The sequence below is a fragment of the Pongo abelii genome, chromosome Y, assembly GCF_028885655.2.
Source record: "Pongo abelii isolate AG06213 chromosome Y, NHGRI_mPonAbe1-v2.0_pri, whole genome shotgun sequence".
NCBI lineage: Eukaryota > Metazoa > Chordata > Mammalia > Primates > Hominidae > Pongo > Pongo abelii.
Window position 1 is genome coordinate 15,426,228 of NC_072009.2, and position 25,017 is coordinate 15,451,244.

At 47.8% G+C, this 25,017-nt stretch overlaps 1 protein-coding gene and 1 pseudogene across 2 annotated transcripts; one reads left to right on the forward strand and one right to left on the reverse strand.

Annotated features, from left to right (window-relative positions):
* Window positions 1-290: 290 nt before the first annotated feature.
* Window positions 291-12,789, reverse strand: LOC129053402 (RNA-binding motif protein, X chromosome-like). Of its 2 annotated transcripts, XM_054545438.1 has the most exons (9): window positions 12,632-12,789; window positions 10,464-10,576; window positions 9,946-10,049; window positions 7,334-7,511; window positions 4,594-4,746; window positions 2,483-2,597; window positions 1,465-1,578; window positions 1,270-1,358; window positions 291-863 (listed from the first exon to the last, which is right to left on the reverse strand). In XM_054545438.1, exons 2-9 carry the CDS (start codon window positions 10,570-10,572, stop codon window positions 574-576), a joined length of 1,152 nt encoding a protein of 383 aa, XP_054401413.1. In that variant the 5' UTR covers window positions 10,573-10,576; window positions 12,632-12,789; the 3' UTR covers window positions 291-573. The 2 variants fall into 2 exon arrangements, with proteins under 2 accessions (XP_054401413.1, XP_054401414.1); XM_054545439.1 differs by lacking the exon at window positions 1,465-1,578 and having other exon boundaries at window positions 12,632-12,769.
* Window positions 12,790-13,812: 1,023 nt separating this feature from the next.
* LOC129053131 (troponin T, fast skeletal muscle-like) lies at window positions 13,813-24,446 on the forward strand (annotated as a pseudogene).
* Window positions 24,447-25,017: the final 571 nt, after the last annotated feature.

The following is a 25,017-nucleotide window of genomic DNA, read 5'->3' on the forward strand; positions in this document are numbered from 1 at the left end:
GGACAAACGTTTCAGGGTGAGGCAGACAGCTTCTGAGGGCTTCTGAAACTTGAATTTGTGATTTGTCCACCTAGGTCCCCCAAAGAGAAGAGATTATGGGCGTGAGCCACCTTGCACAGCTGAAGCTGGTAAGTTTTTTAAAAGAAACGCAGCCTAATTAGGAAACTTGTGCAGCTTCCAAGGAAGACTGCAATTGCGCCTACTTTTGTATGTTTTTATGTGCAAACCAACAAACGCAAGTTTTTACAAACAACACAGTTTACTCTGCTATTGAATTTGCTTTTGAGCACGTGTAGCAATAAAATCAGGCACTTTGCATTCCATGTATAGATTTATTCTGAAAATTTTACTACACACATTACACCTAAACAGATAGCTTTCAAATGGTATTAAAAATAATGAAATTACTTTGATAAAGATTCCTTTTCAGCTCAAAAAATTCATGGAGGAAGTTAATAGCTACCTCTCCCTACAAAACTAACTTATTTCTAGTAGTGGTACTCAGGTAATAATACAGAAACAACATTGTAATTTTCGATACCCACGGAAGAACTCTTATTTTAAATATCTGCTTCAGTCTCCTTTTTCAGATCGGCTTCCCCCAACACCTTTTCTAGAAGCCCTGTAACTTGAGCTCCCATATTCTTCACGAGGATCACGGTGCACCCTATCCACTGAAGGTGGATAGGTTTGTTCTTTTCTGCCACTGTGCTCACGACCACTGGAATAGGAATCACGATGGCTCCTTGAGTAACTCTCCCGGCTTCTGTCATATCTATCTCGTGTATTGTTATAATCACGGCGACTGCTTCCACTGAAAGTCATCCGAGGACCTGGTGCAGGTGGTACACCACGAGAGGTCCCTGCAGGGTTGATAAAATAATAGCACTTATGTTGAACTACATTGAAACATTTTTACTGGTATCACTAAACCACGAATCAGTTAAAGTTCTATTTGGAAATACCTGCTTTCCTCTGCCTCTCTTGACAGGATATTAATTGTGACTGCAATAGTCAAAATGTTTTATTTAAAAGAAGTGTCAGTGTAGTATTTTGAAGCTTAAGAAAGTCTATTCTAAAATAAAGGTTGAGTCACGTTTTCTGTAAATGAATTGAAGTTCTAACCTTCCTATAGATCCCTAGGCTTTACACTGTTAACCTTTCCCAACATTTAAACATGTTATGGTTTTCCTTTGTAATTTTCCCTAAAATTTTGTTACAGCAATGATCTGCTCTACTAAATATAATTGTATAATTTACAAAACATACCTGGACGCTTACTATAACTCTGACATGCATGTCTGTAGGAACTTCCACTTGGACGTTCTGAATCATCTCTACCATGGCCGTCATGATCACTATTAAACAAAAAACAAAACAAAACAAAACAAAAAACCTCTTCGTTAGTGTCAGAATGAACAATTTAAGACGTATATTGGAGAAAACAAGAAAATGTTATAGTACCCATATCGTCTAGAAGAATGTTCATCACGGAGAGAACGACCATAATCACGCCATGCACAGTCTTTACGTGGCGGAGCATAACACCTGGTGTCTCGGGAACTTCGATGATTTATGCTTGCATAAGTTTTAAAGAAACAAATTTTAAATGATCAACTTCTAGTATCCAAAACATAACCTGTTTACAACTTTAAAAAAAAAAAAAAAAAAAAAAGGCCAGACATCTAAACAGACATTTCTTCAAGTACAATATATTCAAATACCCAAAAAGTACGGGGAACTGATACTCCTTATTAGGGATTCGGAAAATGCATTTCTAAGCCAAAATGTGATACCATACTTCCCACATACTGGAATGCCTATAAATTGTAACAAGCTGGAAATATCAAGTCTTTCAGAGGATGTAGGTAAACTGGAACCCTGATACAGTGCTTGCTGGAATGGAAAATGAGGCAGCTACTATGGAGACATGTGGTGGGTCCTGAAGAAAACAAACATAATTATCATATGATCAAGCAACTCCACACATACATAGCCAGAATTGAGTAAGTGTACTCAAGCTAATATTTGTGCCTAGAAATACTGCGGTGGAAACAACCCAAACAAAATAATGGGTTAACAGCCTGTGTAAGGAGTGAAGTGCGATGACGTAAACGAACCTTCAGGACATCCAGCAGAAAGAAAAGAGACAGACAAAAAAGTCGTGTAGTGTTTGAGCCCATTACAAGGAAATGCCCACAACAGGTAAGTTCATAAACAGAACACAGATTGATGTTTCCTGGTGGCAGCGGGAAGGGAGAAAAGGAAAGGGACTGCTTAACTGATAGTGGAGCTGTAGTCCGGAGTCATGAAAATGTTTTTTTTTTTTTTTTTTTTTTTTTTTTTACTAAATAGAGGTGGTTGTTACACAACACAGAATGCATTTAATGCCATTTAATTGTTAACCCAAAGATGTTTAATTTTGGTATGTGCATTTCATCACCACAACAAAAAACCAACTATTTTTTCAATTTTCCTTTACCTATCTTTAGTTGCATAAGCATCATCTCTTGTTGAGGTACTGTTCTTTCTCCGGGAGGAGGATGGCTCTCTGCGTGAAGGACCTGCATAGTTCTCTCTTCCACGTGAAATGGGACCTTTAATTTAACATGATGACATATTACGTAAAGTACAGAAAATTTGAAGAACTATCTTTTCTACTCTAAAACAACTTTAAAAATTATTTCTCCCATGACTCTCCTTCTCTTTCCCTGATTTACCAGACATTCATGACACCTTCAGCATAGCTTACAGCTTTGTATAATCTCTTGGCTCCTAAAAGGCCAGTTCCTCTTAAACACAGTTTAAGCTAAACATTAATTCTCAGGTTAACAGTTCATTTTTAACTGGAAATAACTAGTTAGTTGTTATCTTCCTTTTCATGTGAATTACTGATGACTATTAATGACACAGGGAAAATGCATAAAACCGTCAAAATTTACACTGATTTTAAAGTTTGCATATGGTGTCCTATCTCAGCCAAAGAAAGTACATTTACCCATCTTGTTCAATCTGTCTCACACACACACACAAGTAGTGCAACCCATGAACTACTGAATGTGAAATCTGTACACAAAAGTTCTTCTTTATCTCCAAGTGGTTGGCTCTATCTTAAATGAGGACAAATTAAAATATGCTCCTCCAGCTTTTCTAACGATGGCTAAGATTTATTTTACATGGAATAAGAAATACTGGTAAAAGAGTCATTACATCATTGTGCCTCATTCAAAATAGAACAGTTTTTCCTTTAATACAGGCTTCACGTGCTATTTCTGACAGGTCAGTCTCTCACCTATGATGTGTTCACTGGCTAATCTTTAAGTGGAAATGTGCTAGCTTAAGTATTGTGAACTCAATTACTACCTAACTTCACCAATCCTCTAATACGAAATGTAAAATTGAAAACAGAAGGTTTCCATTTCCTCCATATTATGATGCATGCCTTAGTAAGAATTTTAATTTGCTCTGCTTAAACTTCTTTGCTGAGAACGGTGACTTTTTTATCGTGCTTTCTTCTGTTCCATCTGAAATCTTACCCTTCTCCTCCTTCTCAAGATTATTACTTCTATTCAATCCTACTGCTCACCTTGTGTTGCTTAGTTCTAAATTCTCTCCTCAAATAATTTCAAATCCTGCACTAAGGATCTCGCGTTAAGGTTTAAACATCCCCGTACAATCTTAATGATAAATGTACAGCCCCTGAACTTCACGACTCTGCATTTCTGTGATATCAACTTAGCTGAAAAATGTTGGACTCCTTCATGTCTACATTTCAATCCTTACTTATCTTGTTAAACAGTATTAAAGCCCAGTGACTGCTTTTCTGCTAAATGCTCTTGTAGTATCCTCAAAGAACCAGCAAGAACACCTTGCACACAAGCATTACCGAGGTCACAGAAACTGTCTGGCCAGGCCCAGTGGCTCACGCCTCGAGCCACTGTGGAAGGCTAAAGCAGGTGGACTGCTTGAGCCCAGGGCTTTAGTGTCAGCTATGACAATGTAGTGAGATCCTGTCTCTACAAAAATAGGGAAAGAAAAATTGGATAGGTGTGGTGGTGCATGCCATGAGTCACAGCAACTCAGGAGGCTGAAACAGGAGGACTGCATGAGCTCCGGAATTTGAGGCTGTAGCAAGCCATCATCTCACCACTGCAGCCTGGCCTGGTGACAGCAAGACTCTAACCTGACAAAGAAACTGAACACACAATTTTTAGATTGGAACACCAGGGGTCAAATAGAAAGGGATCTAGGATATGCAAGGATTCATTAGACTAAGAAGCCTCCCATCAAAGAATACTGCTGGGAACTTTGAGAAAAATTAAGAGGAATTCTCTAGCAAACAAAGCATTAAATGGAACGTTTGCCTCTTTGTAATCGCTTCTTTGATCTGCAGTTAAAAGGTCAAGTATTTCTTCACCATAAATCTGAAATTCACCTAGCGAGATTCAAACTAAAATAAAAGCTATCAATCAATAAGTATGTCCATGTATGTGTCAATTCTAATGTGTTACTCAATCTTAAATTAAGCATTCAGGTAAATAGCTCATTTTCAGTCATACAAAAACTACGGTCTGGCTCTCAGGTAGCATTTACCTTGGCCTCCTATCCCACTATTGCTTCTTGCCACAGTTGAAGGAGCAGATTTTTTAGGAGGAGGACTTCCAATTCTTGAAGATGGAACTCTTTTAACTCCAAACGTTCCCCTAGAAGAACTCATGTGGAGATCAAGAGTGTATCCACCATCACCTGTATTTCATACAAAATCTTTTTAGTTGAGAAACGTCGCTGTTTTTTAAATGGCTAAATATTAGATGTGTATAAATCTTTCCTGCAGATTGTAATTGTAAAATTGCACAATTATCTAAACTAATAACCTTTAGTATTTCTATATGAAATTAGTTTAATTCAAGCAATAAAAGTCCATTTAGAAAATCTACAAAAATAATCAGGAATCATTTCATATATTGGTGTGAGAGAGAGATGTGGGATAAGTGGAGAGTGAAGAGAGAGCAGAAATCTATCATTCAAATATCTAAATATAATCTAGATCAAGAAAAACATATTAGGAGATCAGTAATAAATGGCTGCTCATATCATTCTGGTATGAAGAAAGCTTCGTGAAAACATATCATAAAATTAAACCAAATTCCACTCAAAGGAACTCAGATAATTACAGAATCAAAAGGTGACACCTTAGAAAAGTACATGATCTCTAAAACTTGTTAACATAATTTAGATTCTTAAACTTCCCTTATGTAATAGTAATTTTCAGCTTGGGCTATGCTCAATTTTAATAATCTTTAAGAATTGCATAATAAATAATGAAAAAATTTATATATGTGTGTGTGTATATATATACACATATATAAATATATGTATATATACACACACATATAAATATATGTATATATACACACACATACAAATATATGTGTATATACACACACATATAATTATATGTGTATATATACACACATATAAATATATGTGTGTATATATACACACATATATAAATATGATTTATATGTGATCTTTAGACTTTTCCTGAGTCACAGACTCTTTGAAGAAATTAGAGTTCTACATTCCTTAAACGGCAGATGCTATATGGCAGGCCAATGCGCAAGTTCTCCATATGAAATGAAAAATAAAATAGATTTGCTTAGATGCTTGCACATGTATAGACAGAAAAACAAATATAGTTGAATCAATCCTAAAATACTGAGTTACAGCCAGGTGCGGTGGCTTACGCCTGTAATCTCAGCACTTTGGGAGGGCGAGGCGGGCGGATCACGAGGTCTGGAGATCCAGACCATCCTGGCAAACACGGGGAAACCCCGTCTCAATTAAAAACACAAAAAGATTAGCCTGGTGTCGTGGTGGAGGCCTGTAGTCCCAGCTACTCGGGAGGCTGAGGCAGGAGAATGGCATGAACCCAGGAGGTGGAGTTTGCAGTGAGCCAGGATCGCACCACTGCACTCCAGCCTGGGCGACAGAGCGCGACTCCGTCTCAAAAAAAAAAAAACAAAACAAAACTGAATTACAGACATTACATCTTAACAGACAGTTTTCAAATAGCATTCAAAATTATGAAATTACTTTGAAAAAATTCATTTTCATCAGTATACCTCAAAAAATTCATGGAATAAGACAGTATCTACCTCTCCCCACAAACCAACCTATTTCTTTTACTGGTACTCAGCTAATAATGCTGAAACAACATTTTAATTTTCGATATGTGAGAAAGAATTGGTATGCAAGAACTATTATTTTAAAGATCTGCTTTAGTCTCCTCCTTCACATCAGCTTTCCCTACCACCACCTCTAGAAGCCCTGTAACTTGAGCTACAATGTGCTTCACAAGGAGGATGGTGCACCCTATCTGTTCCTTTCTTCCACCGTGCTCACCATCACGGGAACAGAAATCACCACGGCTCCTTGAGTAACTCTCCAGACTTCTGCCATGTCTATCTCATGTATTGTTATAACCGTGGTGACTCCTTCCACCCTAAGTCATCAGAGGCCCTCCCTCATGTGGTGTACCACGGGAGGTCCCTGCGGTGTTGATAAAATAATAGAAAGTACGTTGAGCTACATTTCAACATTTTTACTGGTATCACTAAAGCATGAACCAGTTAAAGTACTATTTGGAAATATCTGCTTTCCTCTGTCTTTGGGGTCACGATATTCATTATGCCTGCAATAGTCAAAAGGTTTTATTTAAAAGAAGTGTCAGAGTAGGATTTTGAAGCCTAAGAAAGACTTAAACTTAGATATTTCCTGAGTCACAGACTCTTTTGACTAATTAACGTTCTACATTCCTTAAGTGGAAAATGCTTTATGGCAGCCCACTATGCAAATTATCCATATCAAAATATTTGCATCCATGTGTGCACGTGTATACACAGAAAAATAAATGTTGTGCAAGCAATCCTAAAATACTGAGTTTCTACTGTCCTTCTGGAAGGTTTTCAAGATTTCACTGTATTTTGACAATGCAACATCTATGAACTACGGGGCCCCAAAGAGAGAAACTCTAAAGTATTACGAATGTGAATGAGTTCTGCAGAAAACCTGTGGAGTACACACAATCATCATTCATAAACTCAGTTCAGTTGAAATTTATGTTATTTCCGTGCAAAGTAATTAAGATTTTAAAACAACTTTTAGATATTAGTTCAATCTTTCCTATAATACGTCTTTAGCACTTACAAATGATTTTGCTTATCAACAAGAATTTACTTTTCCTGGGAAGTAAATAAAATTGAGAAATTTCTACATCTTCCAACACTGTCTTTCAGTCCTATGGTTCCATCTTTATATTGTAAAACATTACCCAAGTGTCCTCCACGTGAGTGATGCCACCCTCTTCTTCCTCCACTGCTTCTTCTTGTAGACCTCAGACTTCCCGAAGGGCTTCTGTGTCTTGAAGGAGGTGGTGTTCTCCGCGTACCACCACGTTGAAAGGATGGTTTATTGGCTTCTTCTACTTTTATTGCTTTTCCATACAAATACTGAAAGAATAAAGTATACAATCGAGAAAACTGTCACAGTTAACCTAAACACATTTTACAGATGTTTTACATCAACTCTATTTCAGTTCTACACGTTTTCACCAAAGACAAACATTTTTCTTTTTTTTTTTAATTTTTTTTTTTTTTTCCTGAAATGATCGCGTCCTTCACAATGTGAAATTTGAGACATTTGCTGAGCACATGCCTTCCATGAAGGGATAAACAGAAATTCTATTATTCAGTTTCCTTGAAAGGCCTCCAATATTAAAAAATAACACCTCAAAAAATTAACCCATCACACATTCTGCCAGACAATGTGGCACATGTTCTTTACAATACATAATTTACTTCACCTTTGCATCCACGTCACTTATTTAAAAGCCTCAGTGTTTCAAGTGTATATAAAAGAATGTGTCATTTTAAAAAGTAAGGTTATTTATTCAAAGGCATTAGTTACATTATTCATTTTGAATTGTTTCCTGTTTATTGTGCTCATACTCACATACAAGGTCCCAGTATAATTTACAATTCTGTATTTACTCTACTTCTGTTTCCTTAAATGTGATATAGGGTTGGTCTCCTTCATGTCTTCTGCCTTACTAATTTCTTATTTGGCCTTAGACGTGTCCCTGTAAAACAACTCGTAGTAGAGTACTGCATGCTGTTTCTCAGAAATGCTTAAATGTCCTAATTAAATTCACGATAACTTTCTTCAATTTAATCTTTTCTATAGGCCAAAGCAATGTTTCAAAACAGTTTAGCTAAGAACTCTATTTCAAAATCACATGGCTTTTGGTAGTTGGGGGAAGATCTTAGATACTTTCCAAGATCTCTTGCAGCCACGTAGCCAGTTGTTCCTACCTTGAGACTTCTTTTGCTACTTCTGGGCCAAAAATATTTTCCCCAGATTTGCACATGGCTGCTCGCTTCCCAGTATTCCAAGGTCAGCCAAAATTTCTTAAACTCCTCATTCGTCCTGAAAACTCTAAGTACCTCCTTATTTCCGTTCTTAATAGTTATGTGCATATAACACTTATATTTATTTTTATACAATAAAATATGGGAGATGAAGTGATTTAGAAATCACAGCTACAAAAACTACCTCTTCTTCTGCTTGAAAACTAGCGGAAAAAATTATCATAGATTACTATACAAAAGTCAAAATTATCTCCAGTCCTGACACCATGCCATGAAGAGAAAGCAGCTCTCGTGTTCTACCACACCTTCAAACACAGAAGTATAAGAGTGAATAAAAATGTACTGTCTGCTGTGTACCAGGAAGTCTGCTAGATATAACAGAAATGAAAGCAACTAGGAAAGTTTAAATATGCACTAAAGACAATTTAACGATCGAGAGATTAATACATGGTACAGGGAGTACAAAATACCTAGTATATACGATGAGGAAGAAACTCTAAAATCTAAGTTGTTTTTGAAGAATAAATTATTATTTCGTAGACATTTACAGAGAATGGTAACGCTCACCAAGTCCAAGAAAGCATACTCGAGATAGCACAAAGGGTAACAGAAACTACAATCAGATTGTGATAATGTTATAAAACACAAAAAGCTCCAAAGCGTCCAGGATGGAATGATCTTGACTGCAACACAAAGGAATTCGGTAGTTAACAGTATTACAGAAAAGTTTAAAGCCGTAGTAAACACACAATCCCTGGAATTTAAGTCTCAATAGGACAAGAGTCCATGGATTGGATCAAAACAAGTCCAACAACACACTGGGAAAATCAGGAATTAGGTATGCGTGTTACATAAATCACTCTGGTGACAGACTAAAAATGTGCTTAGGAGAAAAGGGCAACGATGGGACAAAAATGTCAGTTAGTTGCTCTGTTATCCAAATTCAATGTTCTCATATTATTTTCTATGTTCAACTTCTTAACACTTCCTTCAGTGAAAAGGTCCTCTTTAAATATACTTTCTCTAGAATACATTTTCAGGGAATGGACAAGAATGTTTCCGTCTAGTGAGTCTGTCTAGGTGTCTCTTTACGGAAGACTTCTTTCTTGTAAGTGTGTCTAGGTATATATCCACGGTTTGTCTACGCTACAAAAGTCTTTCCAGGAATCGGACGTAACTCCCTTAATAGCATGTCATAAATATTGACTTCTTTCTCTCATATTCCTGACGGTTCTTTCTAAGTTTTAAACCTCTTTGTAAGCTTCTGAAAATCTACCTACGCTCATATTGAAGTACAAACATGGAAATTGGGTTACCATAGAGTAATTCATACAACGTTTATTTCTATATCCTTTCAAAAACACTTGCATCTATGAGGCAAAAAGAAGAGGATGGCTAAAGCATTTCAGTTCACACGGCATTCTGCTATCTTCAAAAGTTTAGTAATACTAGAAAGACCTACTAATACTGCTAATTGAAAAACAAAGTTAAAACATTATTCACTAGGGACCCTTACCTTTCCATTCATATCTTTGGCAGCATTCCTAGCATCTGCAGGGTTCTCAAAAGTAATAAATGCGAAGCCTCTACACTTGTTTTTTCGATCTTTCTTCCAAACAACTAAAATACATGAAAACATTTTACATGTACATAACTAACTCACCATAATAACACACATCTTAGAGTTACATGAAATCAGAAAATAATTACATTTCACATCATTACTACGATTCTTAATACTGAGTCACCCGTATAACCTGCCTATTATATTTCATTTTGCTCTCCAGCTGCACAAATAATTTACTTTTGCTCATTTTCCTTTTGAAGTAGTAGGTGACCCTTTCCACAGACCCTTCAGCTGCTGCCATGAGAATTATCCGAATATCAAACAGAAACTTCAAAACAACAGTTTAAAAACAAACAAAAAAAATCATTTTAATTTAAGAATTCAAGGAAATATTTTCAGTGTATGTCTACTTTGGTAAAAAAATAAATATAAAATATACAGAAATATATGTTGGCATCAAGAGTTACCTTCCGACACGCGACCATGTTCCCCAAATACTGCTTTAAGCGTCTTTTCATCGGCTTCTCTACTTAGCCCACCAACGAAAAGCTTGCCAGGCTGATTCGCTTCCATCATTTAGCTGTAAAGGATGAAAATTTATCTATATTTAGATAACAATAAGAGAGCCCAAAACATAAAATTTTATTACATACTGTGTTGAAACCTCAAGTGAAATACCCTTACAGAGGCTGACATCTTCCTAGTATTACTTACTCGAAATATGAAAAATGTGTAACATACAGAGCAAAAGCAGCACTGACTTCATGGAAAAACGCTGCATTTTACTACAAACCTCACAAAAACTCCTTTATAAAACTTAGATAACAAAAGCCATTGCGATTTTATAAAGTTGCAATACTCAGGAAGCCCGCACTTAAATACTTTGATTTGGTAACTAAACATTTAGGAGGTACAATGTGATTTTGTTTGTTTGTGTGTTTGTTTTCTTTTTTTTTTTTTTCCAGAGACTTCAATTTCCTTTAGGCAAAGTGTACGTCCATTAATAGCATTTAATAAATACTGTCTTCCTTCTCTCATATTCCTGAGAGGAGGACTGAAGCGTCCTCCAACCAGCTTCAAGTGATCGTGCCACATCTCAGCTTCCCAAGTAGCTGGGCGTACAGGGGCTGGCGATCTCAGCTGGGCATGTGTGTGGGTGTCTGTGTGTGTATAGAAACAGCTTTCCCCATGTTGCCGAAGCTGGTCTCGAACTCCTGGGCTCAAGTGATCTGCTTGCATGAGGCTATGAAACCGATGGGATTTCAATGGTGAAACACCACGCCAAGACTGCTATTTGGATAAATGATTAAATTCTCCTAATTAAAGTACATGCTTTCTTGGGGGAGTATATTTTAAATATTTTACAAACTTTTAGTGATTTGAAATATACGAGAGATCAGGGATCCCCAAACACGGGCCTCCAACGGGTACCTGTCTCTGGCCTGTTAGTAATCCCGACGCAGCACAGGTGGTGAACCACTCGCACTGCCTGAGCCCCGCCACCTGTGGGATCAGCAGAGGCATTGCATTCTCACAGGAACCCTACTGTGAACTGCCCATGCGAAAAATCCACGTGGCGCTCTCCTTACGAAAACGTAATGCCTGAGAACAACCTAAGGTGGAACAGTTCCATCTAGAAACCATCCCACCTATCCTCCCGCTGCCACACCCTGTCCTCCTCACAGATCCCCTGCCCGGTCCCTGCCCCCTGTCACACCGCTCTGACCCGAAGCCCCGCCACACCCGGTGCCCGTTGGGGCCCTGACACCCACCACCCACCCCAACGTGTCCAACTCGCAGCCTTCTCCCCCTACCCACCCCTTGTCTGGGGAAAAATCATCTTCCACTAAGCCCGTCCTTGGTGCCAAAATGGCAACAGATTAACGGAGCTCATTATGTTACACAGGCCGGTCTCCATCTCCTGACCACAAGCCATCCTCCCATCTTGACTTCCCCAAATTGCCCGGATTACCAGAGTACGTCTGCATGCCAGGTTAATAAAGTAACTCAAGCGCGATTATTTCGTTTCCGTTTTAGGCTATCTATCGCCATTTACCTCGATTACACTCACTTACTCGGTTTAAATTATTTACGATACCAGAGATACAGGAAACATTTCCAATAGTGTCTTACAAGGAGGGAGACATTTCAAGGCTTTACAGACACAAATTTAAACTGTGATTATTTATGGCCCCAGACTTCTACATACACTAAAGTAACGCAATTTATGTCCAATGTTGATCATTCCTGCCAGACAAATCAGAAATTTGACACGTGCTGACTAACAGGACAAGTTTTTCATCACAGTGGTTAAATTAAAGTGCCTGCATATTTAAATTATGACCACATACCGAGAGAAAAACCGCTATAATAGAAAGTGCACACGAAAACAATGGCGCCCTAGCTCGCTGTCCCACACGACCTTACCCACCGGTCAGACATGGCCGACAGTGAAAGGAAGACTCCTCAAGAAACAGACAACGAGTTCATGAAAATTAGTTTCTTAATAACACTAGCGATTTCTTTCCCTCCTTTGTCCTCCCGTAATTCAACACCGACACATTGAAAACCCATCTGCTTTTACAGACAACATCCAGAAACCTCGCTGTCTTTGTATTTTTGCTGAGAGACCAACCTGAGCAGAGAAACAGAAAATAAAGATGCTTTTGAGTAGGACAAACGGCCTCTGGGTCGCGGGGCCCTCACGGCGCATGCATCTGGCTGCCGCACAACGGGTGGCCGACCGCGGCCTAAGATGCCACAACCGGACCGTGCGCCAAGCACGCCGGAAGTGCCGGAACAGCCAGCCACTCTCCGCGGCTGATCAGTGCGTGGGCGGAGGGCGTCTTCCGGGGTTTCCCGCATCCACTGGCCCGCAGCTCCACCATCCCGGGGAAGGCCTTCCGCGAGAAGCCGCGAGAGCTTGTAGCAGGGGGCGCCGGCAGTGTGCGCTTTGGAAGTGGGTGCTTGGAAGTCCTACACCCTAACTGGCATCCTGACTGTCGCAAGCCGTTGACCCACAGTGAACACATGAAACATCTCTGTTCCTTAGGCGGACCAGGCAGATATTACTGAGAACTGCCGATCTAGTGTATAGAGAGAGGGACCAGCGCCGGCGGCTTGGGCGGCTTAGGCACGGTGGGGCCGGGCGGGAGCGTGGGAGGAAAGTCGCCTTCTTTTACAGAAGTACAAGAATTCCCCTGCTCTTGAGGACAGAACGCTTGCAGGGACTCTCGCAGGTCTAGGCAAATGCAGGCTCCCAGTATCATGCTTCCTCCCTGAGGATGCTGTTCTCCCAGGAGCATTCCGAAGGACTTCTCATCCAGTGCCCTGGGTACGCTGGAGGCCAGCAGCCAGGGATGCCCATCGATTGCCTTCGTGGACGCTGTTGTGTACTGCCTTACTGACCCAGAGGCTCCCGCAAGCGCAGTCGCGGCCGCGATGCCCGCTGGCAGGGCTCTGCAAGACCAGGACTTCTGCCTATGGCTCCTAGATTCCTGCACGCAGGTGACCCTGCAGTGGCCCATGGCCCACGGCGAGTAAGGCGGGCTGCGGGCCCGGTGGGGCTTCCCGGGAACACTGTGTCCACGTAGGTGTGGCAAAGGATTGTCAGCAGGGGACGCCCGCGGGCTTCCGGGGAAGCGGCCCCCAGAGGCCAGGTGTTGCGGAGGTGTGGGGAGGGAGGAGTAGGCCGTGGTCTGTGGGAGCTCCGGAGGAGGGCTCCCGTGGTCAGCCTTGAGGCAGGAGAGGGCGGCAGCGGTGCAGAGGGAGGAGGCGGCCTTGAGGGAGGATGCGGTGCTGGTTGTGGACAACATAATGGCGGTGGTCCAGGTGGTGGCCAGGGAGGAGGCCGACGCCAAGTGGCAGGAGGAGGATCAGAGGGAACAGCCTGGCCCTGGCCCCAGCTGGCAAAGGACTCTCTGGACATCCTTCTCTTGGAGCTGGGCTACACGAACACCCCAGGCCCCAGCGCATGCCCAGTTTCTGGGCCAGATCCTCAACCTTGCAGCTGCCCATTCGGGCTGGCTGGCAGCTGGGGCTGGGTGTTAGGCTTCCCAAGGCAAGATGGGGTGGGGCCAGGCCAGAGCCGCAGGGGCTCAGCCAGAAGACAGAGGATGGAGAACGGGAGGGAAACCGAGGTCAGGCTCCTGTAGATAGGAAGGCAGGTTGTTTGTGGGTGCCATCAGAGCACGTGGTAGGGACGGGTAGGCAAGCTCATCAGGAAGTGGGGAGAATATCCGCGCCAAGGACCCGTCACACACAGCACAATGTTGAAGGGCACTTTTCTCTTGGAAAGTCCCTGGAGGAAGGGGAGTCTGCATGCCAATTCCAGCCATGAAACCATTCCGGCTGCCCATGCCTGTTTCTAGCAGGCTCATCCCAGAAACCCAAGGTGCACACCCAGAATTCGGCCCGGATCACAAAGCGTGAAGACGTCCTGCTTAGCTACCTGAGGGAACTTCACCTCAGGCTGTGGACATTGTGTCTGGGGAAGGGGTGGGGTTTCCGAGTCAGGTTGGTGTCACCTTGGTACCACAAGGTGTCTACGGGGAGAGCTGAGAAGAAGAAAAGCATGCTTCACCCCAGCTAGCAGGCCACCTCCGCCCATCTAGATGAAAAGGTCCCTTTGAGTCTCTCCTCTTTCTCCTTCTTAGCCAGGCAGGTGACCGGAATTCAGCCATCCCAGGTACCTACCGGAGGCAGGATGAAGCTTTCCTCTTGTCACAACACTTATCTCTGCATGGAAGGGATCATGAAGGAGCATCGTGTCGGCGTCCTCCTAAAGGAGCGCCTCCCGGCATGGTAGAGGAGGTGGTATGCGGAAGGGTACACCTGGCATAAGACTTTGGGACTCCTCTCCCTGGAGGATACAGGGTTACTCATTCCACTGCAGGCTAGGGGTTCTGGGATCATGAAGGTCAAGCCCCCAGCTACAGGCAGGAATCTGCCTAACTGAGGTTCTTCAGCTGGTTGGCTGACCATGAATGCCCAGGTCTGCAGCCTTGCTAAGGTGGGGCCGCTGTGGGGCCTCATGTGAAAGGAGCTTGGGGGTTGTTCCTTGGCCTCTGGGGAACGGGCTTTGAGGCAAGACCTGACCTGTCATGGAACACTTTCCCCAGTCCCCTGGATCATCAGCCAGGGGCTGTAGCTCAATCCCCTCTAGTACTACCTGAGGGAGTTAGGGCCTCAGAGAGGAGGCCAGGGCTGGGGGCTGAGAGTCCTGTGGGTGCTGGCGCTGGGACACACATGGACAACCCAAAGCTCCGAAAAGAGACTGCAGTGAGCAAACCCAGGCCATCCATGGGCTGAGACAGAAATACCCATCAGGGAACTGTAACACGCACATTTCAGGGCTGTGGAACCTTAAGCCGCCTAAGTGGCCTGGGTGGCTAAGTTCAGTGTGTGAGAAGCAGGTCTCAATGGATAGCTGCTTCAGCATCCCTTACCGGCTTCCTAAACCCACCCTTAGGCCTGCTACAACCTGAGGCTCAGTTTGGGCTCCACTAGAACCCCCTCACCCTCTAGGCAGATGTCCACCCCATGTCCGTCTATGTCTATGTGCTTTCAGAATGGCTCTCCCAGCCCTCTCGTGTACTTTTCCGATGACCCCAGGCTTTCTGGCCCAGCCCAGTTGACAGTGAACAGCTCTTCTGGTGGCAGTCCCAGCTCACCGGGGCTGACCAGAGATGAAGGACTGACCCCCATCTTTTACCGCAGCCAAGCGAGCCCAGGCCCTCTTCTCTCAGCCGGCCAGCCTCCTGTCCTTGCGGCCCGAGTATGCGCTAATCACTGTCTCTGTTTCCTCTCTCCCCCATCCCTGCCTTCTCCTGCTCCAGGCTTCTCCAGCTCTCAGAGGAAGCCCAGGAGGAAGGTAAGTGGGATGCGAGGCCCTGGCCCCCATGTCTCCTCCCCAGCGTTCCTGCTCCAGAAGACGTTGACCTCCACGCCACCTCTAAGAATTGCCACGTGTCCCTGTCTAACCCTCTCCTATCTCCCCCTGCCACCCGCAACCCCCAGCTCTCATCCACTGCAGAAATCCATGAGGAAGGTACGAGAACACAGGACTTCTGGTCCCCAAGAGGGGCCCAGGGCCTGGCTTGAGCCCGTGTGGGGGTGTGGGAGAGGGTGGGGAAGCCACGAGGTACCAGCCAGCCAAGGGGTCCCCACAAGTGGACCTAATGTAACCCACTAACCATGGCCAATGCTTGACCAGAGACAGCATGGAGTCTCGAGGGTGGGACGCCTTCCACGCAGTCCCCCAGGAAGTAGCAGGGCCAGGGACTCCCCAGGCAGGTGTAGGCTAGGCTCTTTGTCACCAGGGCAACCGCAGGCATGGGCCAGAGGGGACGCTTCATGGCCAGAAGTAGGCCCACCCCAGCTTCCACCCCAGGGCGGGAAGCCGAGAACCCGTGGTGGCATTGAGCCCTGGGCCTGGCCGGGACCCCAGCCACATCGTGGGACAGTACAGGGTCGGGGGAGGGAAGGCAGCTGGGGGCAGAGCCACTGTCGGGTCCCTTGTGCACATGCCCTTGCCACCCCCCTGTCGCCAGGCCCCCTCACAGCCTTCTGCTGTGAGACCCTTGTGGTGCACACGGCCTGGGGGCAGATAAGAGGGCTGGGGTCTCATGCCCAGATCAGCAGGCAGAGATGTCATTAGCACCCTGGGCTGCCAGTACCCTCGGAGGGTGGAAAGAATCCCATCAGGGACTGAACGAGTGGGCCCTCAGCTCTTGGGATGGCAGGAGGAAGTGGGGGTCCTGGGGACACCTCCCATAGCCCATCTGTGGCTCTGCCTCCCAGGGCTACCAGCCCTGCCCTTGTGGGCCCCTGGTGCTGCCCAGCCAGGTTAGAACCTCATGCATGGGCCTTGGCGCCCCGGCCAAAGGCACGGACCCCCTTCTGGGGGCACCCCCGGACAGAAAGGGGATGGGGTCAAGCAAAGGAAGGTCCAGCCCCAGTGCCGAGCCTCCTCCACCCAGGGCAAGAGCCACAGCTCCTGGCCACCCTCTGAGGCTCCGTTTTCCCATCTAGGGTTCTCCCGGATGCTGAGAGCAGGGTTTGGGGACATGGGACTGGGGCCGTGCTGGTGCCTGGGCCAATTCTGACCGTGTCCTGCTGGCTCCCCGCACACACCCCACCCTCGGGCTGCAGTGGTGACGGGCCGCTTTTCCATTCACCTGGGACCCTTCTCCTTTGACCTCTGACCCACGGTTTTGCCTCTTGTTCAGTGGCCTCCTTGTCCCATGAAGTTCATGTACCAGGTACTTGCGTGACTTCAATGCCATGTGGGCGCAGGTGTGGCCATCTGGGGGGTGCAGGACCCAAGAAGGAACAAGAGGGGCCGTGTAACCCCGCACGGCCTGGCCTGCTTGCCCCATCACCTCGACCCTCCCCTCCCCTCCTCTGTGTGCTGCCACCGCTCACACTGGTTCTCCCTCCCTCCTGCCCTTTCTGCCTACCATGATGCTGCGTCTGCAGAGGAAGTTCAAGAAGGTACGCCGGCGCTCCTCAGCCTCCAGGCCAGAGCCCCCGTCCTCCCTTTTGTCCTCTCTCGCTTCCTCCCTCTTGCCCACCCCTTGTGCAGTTTGGACCAACAACGTAACCCGATCTGGCCTCTGGGCTCGGGACAGAGTGAGGACCCTGGCTTAGGAAGGGCTGGCCGATGGAATGCAGACTTCCTCTGGGTCTCCCAGGCAGAGAGGATTCATTCTGTAGCTTGGGGACAAGGAGGGTGTTCCTGGGCCGCCAACAGGAAGATGGGAGGTGGGGGTGGCCAGCCTTGAGTCTAAGGCAGAGCAGGCCTTGGTAGGACGGTGCTGGGGTCCACTGGGACTCTCTGGATCCACCGGAGTGGGGTGGGAAGAGCTCAGGACGAGAGGCCTCCACCCTGCCCCGGTTAGCAAGCCAGAAGCAGGAAGGTAGGGAGGGGTGACGTGGAAGGGATTGTGGAGGGGCAAGTGGAGTGAAGCAGAAAGGCAGGCTGAGGCCCAAGCTGGGAACGCTGGGGACCCGAAACAGCTGTGGGCCATGTGTGCAAAGGCCCAGTCAGGTCCCAGCATCCCACCCAGCGCCTGGGCCCGAGCCAGACACACCCGGTGCGAGGACGCCCCCTGGGTGGGCCTGGCCTCGCTGGCAGTGGGGCTGGCAGAACCCCTGGGTGGAGGTTGGAAAGCTGAAGATTCAAGTCAGGGGCCCCAGCTGGGGAATGCTTCTCAGCTTCCGCCGTTCATGAGCCTGTGGGGCTGAGGGGCTCCTCCCTGTTGGGACTGAGCTATTGCATGACTCCAGCCTCAGAGAGTCCCCTGGACAAGAAAGTGCATGCTAGGCGGGGGATGGGGCTCCAGCTGTGCAGGGAGAGGGTGCCCAGGAGATGGCCTGTGGGGGTGACAGGGCTGCCAGGTCACTCTGGAAGCAGCACTGAGGCCGACAGATAGACAGCAAGGCAGAGTGGCGCAGGAGCAGAGGAGGCAGGGCCGCCAGGAGAGCTTTGCTGCTTGGCTATGTGGTCGCTCCCCCCAAGCACTCAGGCACTCAGCCTCCCACCACATCCTGCCCTTCTTTCTGGCTGGCCTTCCCACCCCGAGGGGTTCCTCCTCAGCCAGGCGCTGCGTCCAGCAAAACCCCTAAGTCAGCAAGGCCGGGGCCGGCATCCCATTCATCGTCCTCACCACACCATTCCTTCTGGGCCCTTGGCCAGACTTTGGCGCTCAGGATATCCCAGTGCTCACTCCCCATGCACACGCACCCACCAAGGTATCTGGAACGGGGGACCTCAGGGCCCCCGGCAAAACCAAGAGTGCTGGCAGGCTCTCTGTGATGTGCAGGGGGCTCCCAGGCAACCGAGGGATCTGCCAGCCTGGACACTCGAGGGCCACCGGGCCCCGGGCTGGGCACTGGCAAGGCAGGATCCCTACCCCCACCCCCGGGCCCAGGCCTGCTGGCATCAGCCAACTGCAGAGGAGGGCGTTGGTTCAGACTCGGAGGGCCGAGGGCATCTTTCTCTTCCCCTGACGCCTGGGCCTCGGAAGGCCAGGCCTTGCTGCTCCACATGGTGCCACCGGGTTCGGGCTGTCAGGGCCTCGCAGATGCCAAGGCTCTGAGCTTCTGCCACACAGCAGAGGGGGAAGTGGCAGGACCACCCGGCAGCGCCAGAGCCCCGGCAGGTGCGCCCCCTCTCCCCTTTCTCCCGAGCCTCTTCCTTCCCCATCTTCTTTCCAAGCCCCTATCCTCTTTCCTCCCACTCCTCCCTTCCCAGCCTTCAAAGACTCTGCCTGTCTAGCTCCTATTTCTTCCCTTCCTCTTCCTCACCCTCCCTCCCGGCTCCAGGCCCTGTGCTCTTCCCCTTCAAAGCCCTTCAAAGGGGCTTTTGGAGGCCTAGAGCAGAAACTGGGCTGTCTTATTTCTGGGGGGTGGGGGTACACCCAGCTGAAAAGGAGGGCCGCCTTCAGCAGGGGGATCCCAAGGCCCCCGGCCTCCGAGTCTCACGCGAGCTTTCTCTCTCCCTCTCCCCACGCTGATGGTGTGCTGACCAAAGGAGAGGCCAAGGCCCAAGTGAGTGTGGGGTCCTGGCAGACCTGGTGCTGAGTGTGTTCCGTGGTGGAGGTAGGGGAGCAGGCCAGGGCCCGCTGCCTGGAGCCTGCACTCAGAGAGATGCTCGGAGGGATGCTCAGACTGCAAGGTGGGAGGGATGAGGCTCACCTGGAAGATGGGCTTGGGAGTCCCAGAAGGGTGTGATTTTGCCCAAGGTGATGCGGTGCAAACAAGGAGGGCTTCCTGCAGGAGGAGGCTACAGACAAAGAAGGGAGGAGACGGGGGTGGGAGAGAGTCGAGGAAGGAAGGCGGGGTGCAGGGAGTCGGGCCACCACAACACCCCACGGCCTTCGGTGGACTGCACCATGCCCCACTATACTTTGAGGACTCCCAGAGCCCTAGATGTGAAAATCGACAGGAAAGTGAGTCAGGAAGTGGGAGAAAGGTGGGGGACTCACCCCAGAAACTCACTGCAGAATGACACCTTGACCGTGTCTAAAATAGCTTTGGCTGTGCAGGGGCCCCTGTTCCCCTTTTGGGCAAATTTGGAGGCTCTCGTCCTCAGCGTAGCTGCTTGTCAGCACTTCGTAGATTTGTTTTTTTAATGCAGCTCTTGCGAATTTTCTGCTTTTGATCAGTACTCAGAAGCCACAGCACTCACTATATGATTCATCTCTTGAGTGCTTTTGCCGTCGTTTTTCTCTGCACGAGGAGCAATCTTAGAGCATCTTAGCACACACTCACTGTTGGCTCCCACTTGGGGAGCACTGCAGAGTCTCAGAAGAAGAGTGAGCGCATCTAAAGGGTATAGCCGGCCTATTTCCATCCTTTGCGTTTTATTTGTCAGTGATTTTAAGAAAAGTAATGCCAGATCACGAGATATTTTCTCCTTTTAGAGAAAACGTTTGTTTATTCATTAAGAAAATAAAACACCTCATGAAGGAACATTTGGAAATATATAAAAGTCAAAGGAGAAAAGAAAAGTCACCTATAATTCTCCCACCCAGCCAGCCCGACTGTGGAAAAGAGCAGAAGGAACTAAAAAGCCTTATCTCTTCCTTTCTTCCATACATAGGGCTGGGAAAAAAAGATTTCAACTTGGCGCTGTTTTTCAAACATCATACTGTCTATACAGCCTTGAATTCTGCTTTTTAAAAAATTTAGCACTATTCATAAGTATTTTTCCAAGTTTTCACACTGTCTTCTTAAATACTTTGAATAGCCACATGATATTCCACCAATGGACAAACCATAATTTTCCTAACCATTCCCCTATTGCAGGCTTTCCCCAATATTTTACTATCATAAATAACGCCGGTTGGAAAGCATTTTCCATCTTTAGGGTTATTTCCCAGAACTGGAATTACAGCGTGAAAGACGATGAATGATCTTAAGTCTGTGACATCCACTGCCAAATTGCTTCCCACAAGGCCTGGCCAACACTGTCTTCTACCGTGGGATGTGAGCAGGTCTGTGTCCCACACCCTCCTCACCCAAGGACAGAAATGTGCTTTGATGTCGCAGCCTCGGATGGATGAGAAAGGGCACCTCGTGGTTGTTTGGCTTTGAGCCCCAGTAGTCACTCGGGGCCAACGATTCCCTCTGTTTGTGGATGGGTGGTCTCTTCTCTGAGAACTGGTAGCTATGGCCGATGCTCATTTGCCTCATGGTAGAGGTGTCTCTGTGTTTTCTTAGTCATCAGCTTGCCTAAGGTTATAAGTCTTCTCTGTATTTGCTGAAAATATATTTTGAGTCTTTTTTTTTTTTTGGCCTACATATTGTTCTTTTTTTTCACGTACAGAAGTTTTTCATTTGTGTGGCATCATGTGGCCTTCCTTCCCTTAGAGCCACCTTCTGCTGCTTCTGAGCCTAGGAAACCTTTTACTGCTCCAGTTTTTGATTGATATTGTTGAAAAAAAAAAAAAGTGTTGTTTTAACTCTTTACTGCAACTGCAGTATATTGGTTAGAGGAGGGGATCGCACACTGAACCGGAGAGGGGGCCTCATTTCCCCTTCAGATTGCTTCCTTCCCAGCCTCGACTCCTCTTTCCTTTGGACCCCAGAGAGGAAGATGAAAGAGGGGCTGGGGAAAAGGAGGGGCTGGAGAAAAAGAGGGGCTGGGGAAATGCCCAGGCTCGCAGCAGCCATTCTTGCCCAGGGAGGCCACCGCACCGTGGCTTCTCACACGACCTGGCTGCCTTTGTTTTTCTGTTTGAGAAGGAAACAGAGGTACCCTCCCTGGTATCTGTGGTGCAGCGACACTTGCAATGGAAAGAAGCTGAAAGGCAGACAGGGGCGCTGGAAGGTGAGGCCTTCTTGACGAGGCTCAAGCCACTCTCAGGATGGTGGGCTACAAACCTCAGAAGCATAAAGCTGGGGCAAACCTGCCGTTAGGCAGGGCATCCTCAGTTGGAGGCCAGAGCAGGAGGGCACCAGGGTCAGGAGGAGCCAGGCAGAGAAAGGCACCAGGCTGACCCTCTGGGTTGGCTTCCCGTGTCTCTGCTCATCGGCCTCTCTGTCTGCTCTTGAGACTCACAGCTCCTAAGATCCCAGAAAAGGAGAAAGGAGACTTCCATGTAAGTTTATAGGACTCTGGTCAACATGGCCACAATTTCCCCACCACCCAGGTTTTGGGCTCCAGGCCAGGCCTCAGGAGGTCACTTCCTCCCAAGTACTCAGAGCTAGGGACCCCTGGGTCTGGGCAATTCTACCGTAACCTATTCCTGGACCAGAAGAAACCCCTCTAAAAAGAAACATCTCTCTACCCTTCTCCTCCATCTATCCTTCTATCCATCCATCCACCCACCCACATAAGCACCTTCCCATTCACCTACCCATCAATACACTCACCCATCCACCCATCCATCCACCCAACCATCTATCCCTCATTCATCCGTCCATCCACCTACCAACTTGCCCACCCATGCAACCCCCTAACCATTGATCTCTCCATCCATCCATCCACTGACCCATCCACCAACCCATTCGCCCTTCAACTCATTCATCCATCCGTTATCCACTCACCTATGCAATCACCCACCCACCCACTCATCCACCCATTCATCCATCCATGGACCCTTACTTCCATCCACCCAACCAGCCACGTATCCACTCACTCATTCATGGATCCATCCACACACCCAATCACCCATGCATAAACTCACCCAACTATCCACCCACTGTTGTATCCATTCACCTATCCATCCACCTGTCCATCCCCCATTTCTCCAATCATCCATCCATCCATCCACTCACTCATCTGTGTCCATCCTGTATCATTCATCCACCCATCCGTGAGTTCATCTGTTCACATTCCCATCTATTTATCCAACGAATTTCTGTCACTCAGCAGTCTTTTCTCTGACAGGTCCATTCAGGGAATCTCTGAGGTTGATGACAGAGCCAAGTCTGAGCCAGTCCACCCCAGTGATGCTGAGGACCTTGTGGCTGGGCACCATCCCGGCCGTGTGGCTCTGAAATCAGGTCACCCTTGGCCCCTATGAGGATAGCAGCCATGGCAATGTGAAGAAGGCAAAGCATTCCTTGCCACTTGCCATTTTCATGGTGGCCGAGGGAGACAGGGCTTCTCTGCTGGAGCAAAGGAAGGGGCCTCTTGCTGCAAGGCAGGCCAGGCAGGGCAGAGGTTGGAGAGAGGGGTGGGGCTGATGCCCACTGCCCCTGCCCACAGGACATCCAGAAGAAGTGTCAGAACAAAGACCTAATGGAGCTCCAGGCCCTCATTGATGGACACTTTGAGGCTCAGAAGAAGGAGGAAGAGAAGCTGATCGCTCTCAAGGAGAGAATTGTCAGTGGGGCAGTTCAGGTTGCAGCAGGGACTGGGGGGAACCATGGGAGCAGTTGGGGAGAAGGCCCAGCAGACCCCCTTTTCTGGCCACACCAGAAGCACCGTGCAGAGAGAGCAGAGCAGCAGAGGACTCGTGCAGAGTAGGAGAGCGAACGCCAGAGCAGACTGGCGGTGAGGAGTGCACCGTCCCCACCCGTGCCTCATCAGCAAACGAGACCCAGGCCCAGAGAAATGCAGGGTGCTGCGACCTTCCTTCTCCTGGGTTTCCCATTGTCATTGGCAGCTGATCAGAGCCAGTGACTAAGGCCTCCACACCCTGCAGAAACCCGTGCAAGAGAACGAGTCCTGGCCAAGACCTGGAGCTTCCTTCCAGACAGTTCTAAGCCCAGGATGGGTCCCTAAAAACTGCCCAGGAAGCACAGCACTCCCTCCATCCCTGAGCATCTTGGGGACAGGGTGTCCACTGGAGGAAAAGGCCAGAAGGGAGGAGGAGGACACCACGAGGAGGGCAGAGGACGATCTGAAGAAGAGTAAGGCTCTGTCTTCCATGGGAGCCAACTAGAGCAGCTATCTGGCAAAGGTGCATACCGCTGCTAGGAGCATGGTGGCAGCCTTCAGTGTGGGCTGCACCCAGTGACCTCCAGAGACTGGGCCCCTCTCTTTGGGCCTGCACCCTACAGGCTGACCAGAAGAGGGACAAGAAGCGGACAGCCTTCGAAATGAAGAAGATTCTCACTGAGAGATGCAAGCCCTCTCTTTGGGCCTGTCCCCTACAGGCTGACCAGAAGAAAGGCGAGAAGCAGACAGCCCGCAAACTGAAGATTCTCACTGAGAGATGCAAGCCGCTCAAGATCAACCACCTCAGTGAAGACAAACTGAGGTGAGGGGTAGGTGTTGCCAGACTCAGCGCCAGGGTGTAGCCCTGCAGGACCTGGCGACTGCTACCCAGGCTACCAAAGTCCCTGTTTGTCCATGGCGGGAGGAGGACACCAGGCGCCTGGCCTTACCTTTGGGGCTTATTTAACAAAGCCTCACCATTTCCTCTGCCCCAAAGACAAGGCTGAAGGGAGCCAGAGTTCGTAAGGAGGTGTCCACAGGCCTCACCTGCACCCTCTCCCCATCCATGCTCCAAGGCCCCGGCCCCACATCCTGCCACAGGCTAACGGTAAGTGGCCAGGTCCAGGCTTCCATGTGTGGCAGCCCAGTCCGGTACAGGCCGGTGAGAGTAAGTCCAGGCACGAGCCAGAGGGCCAAAGGATAGTGTCCCCCTGCACAAAGAGCCAGGAGGCAGTAAGGGAGCCAAGGAGCCCTAGTGGTGTCCCAGCAGCTCCACCCACCCTGCGGTGGAGATGGGCCTTTGCCCAACACACGCAGGCCTGGCCCTCGGCTCACCACAGTGACTCATTCGTGTTTTTCACAGATCACCACGCTCAGGAGCGGCATCTACCAGGCCCAGAACCAGTGAGTAGCCCTGCCGTCCTTGCTCCGTGCTGCACACAGGGGCCCTCCGGACCAGCTGCTGTAGCCAATCCCTAACAACGGCTGGTGGTGGCTGGCCTCAGTAGGACAGAATTGAGACTAATTTGGCCAGGTCACTTGGGACAGCATGTGCAGGCCTGTGGCCAGGGACCCGGAGCCTCCTTCCTCTCCTGCACCCAGAGGAGCCCTAGGGGATAGCAAAGCCA

Coding starts and splice junctions, on each gene's coding strand:
- LOC129053402 (XM_054545438.1), bottom strand. CDS start 10,572: ATGATGGAAGCGAATCAGCCTGGCAAGCTTTTCGTTGGTGGGCTAAGT. Junction 2,598..4,593: donor TAGTGGGATAGGAGGCCAAG/GTAAATGCTACC, acceptor GTTAAATTAAAG/GTCCCATTTCACGTGGAAGA. Junction 864..1,269: donor GAGTTATAGTAAGCGTCCAG/GTATGTTTTGTA, acceptor TCAACCCTGCAG/GGACCTCTCGTGGTGTACCA.